The 12,092-nt window shown below is 48.3% G+C and overlaps 1 protein-coding gene and 1 pseudogene across 1 annotated transcript; both read left to right on the top strand.

The window, feature by feature from the left end:
- Positions 1-2,731: 2,731 nt before the first annotated feature.
- On the top strand, positions 2,732-7,063 carry LOC136511453 (PHD finger protein ALFIN-LIKE 2-like; annotated as a pseudogene).
- A 1,991-nt stretch (positions 7,064-9,054) lies between these two features.
- LOC136513775 (subtilisin-like protease) lies at positions 9,055-11,558 on the top strand. The gene has a single exon (XM_066507743.1). It carries the CDS (start codon positions 9,055-9,057, stop codon positions 11,320-11,322), a length of 2,268 nt encoding a protein of 755 aa, XP_066363840.1. The 3' UTR covers positions 11,323-11,558.
- The last annotated feature ends 534 nt before the right edge of the window (positions 11,559-12,092 follow it).

The following is a 12,092-nucleotide window of genomic DNA, read 5'->3' as shown; positions in this document are numbered from 1 at the left end:
CCCACGCACCCATGCCGGGGCCACCTCCCCACGAGGAAGAGGAGACCTCTAGGGATGATGTCGTCGTGCTCGCATCCCCGTGATAGGGTTACCGCCTACGAGGAGGAGGAGGAGGAGGCCACTGGGGCTGCCCACCCGCGATAAGGAGAACAGATGGAAGGTGGGGAGAGAGAGAGAGAGAGAGAGAGAGAGAGAGAGAGAGAGAGAGAGAGGAGATTCTAGGAAAAGGGTGAGGGAGAGAATGAGGGAGAGAGGGGAGAGAGAACCAGATAGTGCAGATTGTGGAGTGTGGTATGTGGATGTTAGTGGAAGTTAATGGGATTGAAAAGATATTTCAGGTCTAGGATCAAATGATCACTATCAGTTGGTAATATAAACTGACAGTGCCAACGCTTCACTGCAAGTTGTATTACCAACCGACGGTGATAGTTACCTATTATCACCGGTTAATTTTAAATCTGGCGGTGATTGACCTATTGCTTATGAAATGACAGTGATACCCCGATCACTATCGGTTTAAAATTGTCCAACAGTGATAGGCTAATAGGGATTGTCTATTCTGTAGTAGTGTTGTTTGGTTCTTTTATTTGGATTATTGTTATGCTTATTTTTTCTAGCTTATTAGACTATCCTCAACATCACTACACATTTAGTTAGAAAACTAAGTGGTTCTTTTGGAATTTGATATTTACATGGATATAAGAAATTAATCTGCCATATGTTCTTCAAGAACTTTGATCTTTCATTGTAATACTAAATGGTTGGCCATGCTTTTATTTCAAGTTTGTGTATGTGGAACTCTGGCCATTGCCAATTCACTAATAAAAATAATTTTGTATTGTAGGGGTCGGTTGTTCGCTATGATCATCGATCTGCCAACAGTCCAAGAAATATTACTGTACCATGTAGAAGAAAAGGTACATGTCTTGTATATTCATAGAAACTCTGGCCTTGTTTAGAGCTGTGCAAATTAAGTTGTTTAGGTTCAAATCTAACAAGGGCTGACTTAACTTTTTCTTGTAAAAAGAGATCTAGTGGCCCAGATGAAGCCAATGAGGTGGTGGAGGAGGAACAAGAGGTATACCTTATAGAAGAGCAGGTATGGCTTGTGTTTGGAGCTATACACAATATAAGTTGTTTACATTCAAATTAAACACATATTGATTTTAATTTTTCTTATAAAAAGAGATCTAGTGGTCCTACTGAAGCCAATGAAGTGCTGGATGAGGCGGAAGAGGATGCTACAAATGATGATAACAACTTTTGTGCTAGTTGTGATAGTCGCTACAAGGCAAACACATTTTGGATTAGCTGCGACGAGTGTGGAAAATGGTACCATGGAAAATGTGTAAATATAACATCTAGTGAAGCAGAGCATAAGGAACACTATGAGTGTCCTGATTGCTACTATGAGAGGGTCGGTTGGTCATGACTACTAGACCCTATGGTATCAAATTTGTCCAAGATATACTAGACAGACTGAGTTTGTATGAACTCCATTATCTCATGGTGGGATTTTTGTTTTCATTTGGCATCATTAGCTGTGTTTTCTAATTGTGTATGTTCTTGTACCTCTTTAGTAAAATTTGCTGCAGCACTGATCACTGATGATAACTTCAGTATGCACAAGTTTAGTATGTGAGACATGACACCGCCACTGTAACCATTATTAGAGTTGGTCAAAATGAGTTAACAAAGGTAGGCAAGGTTCAACATTTGTGTTAATTATAGATTTCCAGAGGCGATACTGTATGGCTGCCTCTGTTAATCCAAAAAAAACAAATAAAATCCAGGAAGCTCGTCGATGAGGCCCAACGAGCCCATCCATAGGGCCTCGCCGCCCAAATGTTCGTGCTACCACAGCGCACCAGTGCCATGAGCCTTGATGAATCTACCTCATTGTATTCCGATACGTCATGCCACTAGCTAGATCCGCCCCCTAGCACCCCTCCCATCACCGGTGATTGAACTGGTGTAGGAGGCCGCCCTAAGTTGGATCTAGGGGCTCCGCTGCCGTGTTCGACTAGGCTTTGAGCTAGTTCCAACCATTACATATATATAGTAGAGAGAGGGAGAAGGGGGGGAGAGATACAAGAGGTCACCACATATCCTACATACACCGAGAGCGGATTTTAGGAGCAATTTTATTTTACTCTTTTTGACACAAAAATAGCTCGTAAAGGTGATGGATTAGATGTACCAAACGAGACCTTAGATGATTGTACAATGGGTGCCAATGAAGGTCATATACAGTAGGGGAAAAGGAAAGTACTCCATCTGTACCAAAATAAATGCACATCTTTGCTTCTCGAGGTGTCAAACCTTTCTAAGTTTGACCAAATATAAAAGAAACTCATACTTATGATGTGTATTAAGTATCGTTGCATTGATAATGGAATATTCATAATAATTTTATTTAAACATACACAAATATTAATATTATTTTATATAATAATTGGTCAAATTTAAAAACATTTGACTTTTTGGAAAGCGAGCTATGGACAATTGTTTTGAGACGAGGGAGTAAAAGCAAATACATACAGCAGCAGAAGAAGAAAAAAAAAAGCGTTCACACAACAGGGAAACCGGAGAGGTGCAGCATCTTTGCCGTGAGGCCGTCACAAACGAGACTCTACACACCCCAACCCAACACAACTTCCCCTGCCATTTCCTTCTACAGGAGTGGACGCGTCGGTCTTGCATCCGCTGCCTGCGCAGGCCTGCTGCTCGACGCTGCTGTGCTGGGCTGCTGGCGGCTAGCATGGACTCTTCCCCGCCCCTGCTCGCGAGCTCTCCACGCTCGGCGCTACCAGACCATCCTCAGCACGGCCAGGCCACGGGTTCTCCTCCGCCGCCCCTGCTCACCAGCGCTCCATGCTCGCTGCTACCAGCCGATCCGCTCCTGCACGGCCAGGCCACGGGAGCGCCCATGGAGGCGCAGGCGCCTCCCCCTGTGCCCGCGGCGGCGGCGTTCTGCCCGTCGTCGTACACCGCGGAGTGGATCTTCAGGGACTTCGCTTGCCGCCGCGCCGCCTTGATCCGCGCCCTCACCTCAGGTATAACAAGCACCCTCGTCGTTCTTCCTATTCTTGCCCCTCATGGATCTATAAACCGAAGGAGTTCCTCGATCGGTCGATCCCCACAAGAGTGCTGATTTTTTTCTTTTTCTTTTTCTGTCATTTAAACTTCGCTTTGGTTTGTTCACTCACCGTGAAGTGATGAACCTCATGGCCTTTTGTTTCTTTCATGCGTCATGCGTGCTGATAGAACAAGTATCAGCATTATAAAGTTGTTTTTACGCTTTACTTAAGGCATTACAATCTTGGTCATCTGCAATCTGCTTCTAAAAGACTGCAACCTGGTGCGCTGAGGTTTATTTCCACATGAAGGGAAAAAAAAAGGAATTTCTCAACAAGATGAAGAACACAGTTGGATTATAAAAAACACAACTGACAACTGGTCATTGTTCGTTTGGCTGCATTTCTCAAACTTGACGCTTTGTTACAAGTTCAGAATGAAAATGTGAAATTCCTGTAGTTCTCTGCAATTACTTCGTTGTGCTGGCTACCTGTCTACCTCTACTACTGGAACATTATGTGATTGTGCTATTCCATTTTTACTGCTGCTGCATACTTTGTGCTGTCATATGTAGACAATCTCATGTCAACGGTCAACCTATGTCCCAAATCTTAGCTGTGTCACTATCAAACATTCAAACTATAACCTTGTGTACTGTGCAGATGAGAAGGCGTTCTCTCGTAAGTGCAACAAAGGTGGGTGACTGTTTGTGGGACCAATCAGAAACCTCGCTCGAACTTTTCTTAATTTCTCAAATGCTTGAGATCGTGTGGCCAAGTGAATGGGTTTTGTTTGGCTTCTAGGTGCAGAGACCCTGTATCCTGTATGGCACTAGTGATGGGAGTTGGGAGGTGGGAGGTGCGGCCGCAGAAGTTGTTCATGTCGCTGGGGCAGCCTGAGCCAACGACGCTCGGCATCAAACTAGTGAAGGGCAACATGAAACCCACAAAATGGCTCAGACACATCGCCATGCACTGTGACGCATGGCTCATTCGTATCTCCTCATTCCTCGGTGCCAATTTGGAGACTAGATCAAGGTATTATCCTATTTCTTTTCATTATATGTGTACCCCAGTTCTAATAGTTTTGTTTTATGGATCACGTATGAGAACAATGAGCAGGTGAGAAGAATTTTAGTGTCGACTAAAAGTTTCTGAAAACTCACCAGTCACCAAGATATGTCATCTCTTTAGCTAGTACCTCACAAGCACTAACAACATATCGTCAGGCATTATTGCCACGCCCTGTATGTGTTTCTTGAGTATGAAAGATTGTGTTATCCTTTGAGCATTATTGTCATGCTCTCTGTGTGCATTTGTTTCATAAGTATATGAAAGATTATCTTATACTTTGAAGGATTAACTGTGCTTAGATACTGTCAAGAGATTTTAGTTTAAATTCAATACGTGGGATCACTATCAGACAAGTGAAGACATTGAGGTTTAGCACAGAATGCACCTGCCTTCTGCTTTCTCATAATTTGCACTTGAGTTTAAATGCACATGTGAGAAGGAGTATAATCCTTGATGCCTACACTTCTTGTAAAACACTACAACCATTTTGTCGATCAAGTAGTGCTTACATGCTCAGTGTTATTGCTACGCCTTTGCAAATTGATTAATTGGGGGAAAAAACAACACAAATAATAGTTTAGCAATAGCACAAACTGGATTTTCTTCTCAGGATGGTCTTACTAGTCGTGTTCCATTATTACACTGTGTGACAGTAAGCATATGCAAAATAGATTTCTACCTTTTTCATGTTGGCTTTTAGCTATCCTTAATACAAAAGAAAAACTAACCAGATGCCTTATTCGCACGTGTGAAGAGATTTGATTGGGTGAAACAGTTTGCACCAATGTTTTCATTTAGTGTCGGGTATCAGTATTAGGGATACCTGGAAGAAGTAAGCTGATGGCCGCGAACACTAACTCGCCCGGATGGTCAAGAGCGTCTTTTGGTCTCGCCCGACCCCGAAGGTACGGGCTCTGTGTCGCCCGATCCGGAGGGCGCACGCTCCGTCTCTCCAGACCCCTCGGGCACGGGCTCCGTCTCGTCTGACCCCGAGGGCGCGGGCTCTGTCTCGCTCGACCATGAGGGCGCGGGCTTCATCACGCCTGACCTCGAGGGTGCGGGCTCCGTCTCGCTCGACCCCTCGGGTGCGGACTTCGCCTCGCCAAACCCCTCGAAGGGGGATTCCACCTCGCCCGACGGGGGTCCAGACCACCCCAAACCACTACAGGTCGAAGAGTACGAACCCAGGGTCAAACTTCTGACACCAGAAAGGTAGTAGGCCCGTCTTGATGTGACCAGTGGCCACGACGGGCCATACCTTAGGACTCACGTCACCAACAGTGTCGGGCGTGCCGGCGCTATGCTACCTAATCCTCATACGACTTTCGACGGGGGTATCTGCTAACCACGCCGCCCGCCAGGACGGAATGGAGCGCCATGACCGGCTGATGACGCCCGCGTATAGTGCCAGAGATGAATAGGGTCGCGACGTGGAGCCGTCCCCGTCATCATCTATAGGACCGGCGGGACCCGCGTAAAGGAGATGAAGGGCGTCGCGACCACGGAGGCCTTCTTCCTCCTCGCTTTACTCTCTCTCTCTCTCTTTCTCTCGTGTTACCTACGCCTTCCCCTTTATCTATAAAATGGGAAGCAGGACGCTCCATGAAGGGCAGGCTGAACGGCGGAACGAGTTCAACTAGACTCAACTCCATTCGATCCTTTCACCAGAGACTTGGGACCTGCTCCCTCTCTCACCCGTTTGTAACCCCTACTACAAACAAGTGCCGGTAACACGAGCAGCCTCAAACTGGACGTAAGGACATTCCGTCCGAACCAGTATAAATTCTTGTGTCCTCCGAGCACACCATCCGGGCCAGACGTGCAAATACGAATTTACTAGTCGGCGGTTCGAAACACCGACATTTAGATTAGGCTTTTTTTGTGAGTACATAAGACCTTTAACATACTCTTGCTGTCAGCTTGCAGCGAGTTTGACAATTAAATGTCCAAAGTTGGCAAGTACTCTCTATCTGAAACAAATTTAATATCAATAGTAATGGTTGCTTAATATTGCATGGACTTTTCATACCTCGTGTCAAAATTCTTCTGTTCTTCCCAAATCATCATACATTACCTAGTAAAAAAACTTTATAACAAAATGGAAACTTTGGCTTATTTGATATGATTATGTCCAAAACACCATGTTTTTAGAAAGCTCAGTAATTAGTGATTCTTTTATGCTGCATCATCCACATGGATTATTGTCTCACTTTCAATTAGAAAAACCGTTGGACTATGTTCTTGAAACTGTTCTGTCAGATTTCAGTAATTAGTATTTTGCGCTGCATTGATGTCATTTTTTTATGAAAGCTCTACCTGAAACCCTTTTTCAGAACCAATGATTTGATGATTTTTGTTTAGCAGGCAGCGTTTATCTGATAGGATGAACAGTCTGCAAACTGTTCTTGAAACACTCATTGCTAGTGACACGTATCGCCGCATATGCAGTCTAGAAAAAATGGTATGATGGTATGTTGCTTTTTTGTTTCTAAGGAATATGGTAATGTCCAATTTTCTTATGCAGAGAGTTATTGGTTGGTTGTTGAACAGAATGAGGATGAGGATGAAGGCTGTGGTACTGAGCCAACCATCTGTGCAAGCTGTGGCAGCGGCTACACCATGCAAATGGGTTCTGGATTTGTTGTGATGTGTGTGACCGTTGGTTTCATGGTAAATGTGTGAAGATAACAGCGGCTCAAGCGGAGCGAATAGAGCACTATGAATGCCCTGAGTGCTGCTCCGACAAGAAAGGGCATGATTACAATGTGGACCCAATGCTTTCTGTTCTGTATAAGCGATACTAGATATGCCCAAGTCGTATTACTAGTGCATTTGAACTCTTCTGGACTTCTGTCATGCTATATAGCTTTGTTGGGCTGATATTGTTTTGAACTTATGTGGTTGCCGCTTTAAGTTTGGACTGTTTATCTGCTGCCAGCATGCACTATATTGTTGTGTACTAATCTGTTTTAGATATTGTGCTAGACTTCTGATCTCGATTTCGTACTTCCATCGATCGATGTTCTTATTGGTTATTTGTTGTTACCTCAGTTCTGAATTTTATAGGTTACTTTAGCTTTGTCCTAAATCGAAACTTCTATAACATTGACCAAATATGAACATTGTTTGACTGCTCTATTGGATCCTTTCCAATTAAAGAAGGAAATGTACCGTGGCTCCTTAAACTTCTTTTTCATTATCTTCTGGGTTCATGAACTCCCAAAAGTGATTATTTGGGTCTTTCAAATTTTCATGTGTTTCATTTTAAGTTCACTCTAAGTCTAATCATGGATCCAAATTTATACTTCGAATGAACCACTTAGAAAGTTTAGAAATGTACGATACATTTCACTCCAAATTAAATACCTAGGTGTTCTCTTAATAATCTCTTCACTTTGATAAACTTAGGAGAGAGGACATCCAGTCTCTATAATAGATAAAATCATCAAGAGAATTGTTGGGTGGCGAGGCAAACTTTTTATCCTATGTGGGGTAGAATTACTTTGATTAAGACTTGCCTTGCTAGTATTATTTGTACTTAATTAATGTCCTTTATTAAGTTTCCAAAATGGACCATTAAGCGTTTAACGGCCTGGCAGCCTCAACACTAGACTGGATTTTCCCCATTAATTCTAAAAAGATTTAGATAAGTATATTGCCGTCAACAAGTACATTAAAGAAGGGCGGGCCTGGTGTAAGCGGAAGAGTCTTACCGCCTGTGACCGGAAGGTCCTGGGTTCGAGTCGTGGTCTTCTCGCATTGCACATGCGAGGTCTCCTCCGCTCTCTACATTGGGTACGCCCAACAAGTACAATAAATACAATAAGGATATTTCGTAAAGAATTTAACAAACACTAGTTGATTGTTGTAGAAGCTCCTGCGTTTGTTTGTATATATTTGATGAAAACTAGAAAAGATTGAATAATAATTTGAAAGAGAGTTCTTTATGATTTCATTCTATGTTTCATAGACATTTTAATTACATGGCCCATATAGATCGAGTTGGAAACCGAGACAAGAGTGTTTTATCTACATGAAACTTAATTCTTCTCTCTTTATAAAAACATTACCATATCATCGGAAAATGCTTATGTAGCAACCTACTAAGTGCAGATGAAACTCGTATGAAAGTCCTACTGAGGCTGGCCTTATGAGTTTGATAGCCTAATGATCATAGCATGTGCAATTGGTGGGCGACGACCTAGGATGTTCTCACTCTTGGTCGCCGCGCTTGCCACGAGAATTAAGTCCCATTACTAATGGTCATTGAGAACCACAAACCCAAATGTTTCAAAAAAAAAACACACACACACACAAACCCAAGGTTCAGCCGTGGCGCATCTCAGGTGTTTAGATCAAGGGACTAAAGTTTAAGAGGTGTCACATCAAGTATTCGTATAGTAATAATAAAACAAATTAGAGAAGTCATCAGTAATCCACGAGACGAATTTATTAAGCCTAATTAATCCGTCATAAGCACATGTTTACTGTAGCACCATATTGTCAAATCATAGACTAATTAGGCTTAATAGATTCGTCTCGCAAATTAGTCTTAATCTGTGCATTTAGTTTCGTAATTAGTCTATATTTAATACTTTAAATTAGTGTTAAACATCCAATGTGATAGGGACTAACAATTAGGAGGAGAAACCAAACACCCCCAATGGCAGCGGAACGGATGCTGTTGCATTAGGAGTCCAGAAAGCATTGCACTCACCATGCATTTGACATGTTCATGCTTTCTCGGGTGGGCTGCCCTGTATCTTGGGATCACGCATGCGTGCATGGCAGTCATGCGGCAAAGACAAGATGAACAAGCAGAGAACCATTCGGTCCAGTCCACGGAGTATATAAGCTTCAGCGACGCCAAACGCTATCTATGTCAAATTCGTGCTCGCAAACCATGGGTCGCTTCACGATTTTGCCCCTTGCATACGCCCTTGTCTTGGTCGCCGCGGCGTGCCCCGTGCTGGGCTATGTCCCTCACGGCGCGGCGCCGCGGAGCACCGGCGCCGCCGGGCATCACGCCAACGCCCGAACTTACATCGTCCTGGTCGAGCCTCCGCCTGCGCAAACCCATGAAGACGACGAGGCCGCGCACCGCCGGTGGCACGAGTCGTTCCTCCAGAGCTCCGGTGGCGGTGTCCGCCCGCGCCGCGTTCGCCACTCGTACACGAGCGTGCTCTCCGGCTTCGCCGCTAGGCTGACCGACGCCGAGCTCGCGGCCGTGTCCAGGAAGCCAGGGTTCGTGCGGGCCTTCCCGGAACGCAGGGTGCCGCTCATGACGACGCGCACACCGGGGTTCCTCGGGCTGACTCCCGACGGCGGCGTCTGGAACGCGACCGGCTACGGCGAGGGCACGATCATTGGGTTTCTGGACACCGGGATCGACGAGAAGCACCCTTCGTTCCGCGACGACGGCATGCCGCCGCCGCCCCCCAGGTGGAAGGGCGCCTGCCAGCCTCCTGTTCGGTGCAACAACAAGCTCATCGGCGCGGCGTCGTTCGTCGTGGACAGCACCATCACCGACGACGTCGGGCACGGCACGCACACCACCGGCACGGCGGCCGGCCGGTTCGTGGAAGGAGTCTCGGCCTTCGGCCTTGGCGGCGGCGGCACGGCTGCCGGGATGGCACCCGGCGCGCACATGGCCGTGTACAAGGTCTGCGACGCCCAAGGGTGCTTCGAGTCCGACTTGCTGGCCGGGATGGACGCCGCCGTGAAGGACGGAGTCGACGTCCTCTCGGTGTCCCTCGGCGGCGTCTCCACGCCGTTGGACAAGGACCCCATCGCCATCGGCGCGTTCGCAGCGGTGTCCAAGGGCGTCCTCGTAGTGTGCGCCGGCGGCAACAGTGGCCCTTTGCCCTCCACGCTGTCCAACGAAGCGCCGTGGATATTGACGGTGGCGGCCGGGTCTGTGGACCGGAGCTTCCGTGCCAGCGTGCGGCTCGGCGACGGCGAGATGTTCGAAGGTGAGTCACTGACTCAGGACAAGCACTTCAGCTCCAAGGTGTATCCGCTGTACTACTCAAACGGCATGAACTTCTGCGACTACTTCAACGTCAACATCACCGGCATGGTGGTCGTGTGCGACACCGAGACACCGGTGCCACCGATGAGCTCCATCGAGGCGGTCCGTGAGGCTGGCGGCGCCGGCGTCGTGTTCATCAACGAACCGGACTTCGGATACACCATCGTCCTGGAGAAATACTACAACCTCCCCATGTCGCAGGTGACCGCGGCCGACGGCACCAAGATAATGGGCTACGCCATGAAGGGTGCGTCCACGACCAACCATACGGCAACGATCGTGTTCAACAGCACAGTCGTTGGCGTGAAGCCGGCGCCGATCGTGGCGGCCTTCTCGTCGCGCGGCCCCAGCGTTGCCAGCCCCGGCGTGCTGAAGCCCGACGTCATGGCGCCGGGGCTCAACATCCTCGCCGCGTGGCCGTCGGAGGTGCCCGTCGGGGGGCCCGAGTCGAACAGCTTCAACGTCATCTCCGGCACGTCCATGGCGACGCCGCACATCACCGGCATCGTGGCGCTCGTCAAGAAGGCGCACCCGGACTGGTCGCCCGCCGCGATCAAATCCGCCATCATGACCACGTCCAGCGCCATCGACAACGACGGCAAACAGATCATGGACGAGGAGCACCGGAAGGCGAGCTTCTACTCCGTCGGCGCCGGCCACGTTGTCCCGGCGAAGGCCGTAGACCCCGGCCTGGTGTACGACCTTGGCGTCCGCGACTACGCTGGCTACATCTGCAGGCTCCTCGGCGAGGCGGCCCTGAAAACCATAGCCGGAAACACCACCTTGACTTGCACTGAGGTCGAGCCTATCACCGGGGCGCAGCTGAACTACCCGGCGATACTGGTGCCGCTGCGAGCTGATGCGTTCGCCGTGAACCGGACGGTGACCAACGTCGGGCCGGCCAAGTCGAACTACACCGCCAAGATCGAAGCGCCGAAAGGCCTAACGGTCAAGGTGGAGCCGGCGGAGCTGGAGTTCACCAAGGTAAATGAGAGGAAGACGTTCACGGTCACGGTGAGCGCAGCCGGAGCCAGCAGCGAGCAGGAGATCGCCGAGGGGGCCCTGAGCTGGTTGTCCCATGACCATGATCACGTCGTGAGGAGCCCAATCGTGGCCGACTCCAAGCTTACCCTGAGTTGATTGCCACGACTGCGTTGTCCATTATTATTGCGTGCGCGCGCGCGCATATGTACCCTCCCTAAAAAAAATGTCACTTTACTTTTGAGCAAAACAATCTTAACTTCAAATAAATATATAGAAAATACTAAGGGTCCGTTTGGATGTAGATATTAGAGACCCTTGAATTTTATTGGTACCAATATCAAATCAGACTAGTATTGGAAATGTATTGTAATACCAAATCTGTTGTTTGGATGTGGATCAATTTGCTGGCTGGAATCTATTGACTTGGCAAATACCAATTTATGTTTGGATGTGCACATCATGAAATTGATTTCTCCCACCTCCCTCACAAATCACACGGCCCTGGCAGCGCAAAAGATAGCCGCGATCCCGCGAGCAGTAGTGCCCACCTCGCTGCCGTGGAAGATAGCAGCGAGCGGGCTCCCTCGCGTGGAGTATCCGGGTACCCCAGTGGCGCAGAAGATGGCAGCGAGCGGGCTCCCTCGGCGCGTCACGAGCAGACTCGGGCACTCCCTCGGCGCACGCAGAGGCGGCCGCAAGCGGACTCAGGCTCGGCACTCACGGCGCGGAGGAAGGCCGCGAGCGAGCTCGGGCATGACCCGACGCGCAGAGGACGCACGAAGAAGCTCGAGCTCAGGCCCTTCCGGATCTGAGGACGGATGCCCACCGCGACAGGTGATGATGGGGGAGGAGGGAGCTCGACAGGGTAGGGGAAGCAGTGACGGGGGAGAAGAGAGTTCGACGCCGGCGCTGAGGAGGGAGCTGCC

Source organism: Miscanthus floridulus, chromosome 16 (genome assembly GCF_019320115.1).
Source record: "Miscanthus floridulus cultivar M001 chromosome 16, ASM1932011v1, whole genome shotgun sequence".
NCBI classification, from domain to species: Eukaryota; Viridiplantae; Streptophyta; class Magnoliopsida; order Poales; family Poaceae; genus Miscanthus; species Miscanthus floridulus.
The sequence above is the reverse complement of the archived record's forward strand: the minus strand, read 5'-3'. Positions and strand labels throughout refer to the sequence as shown.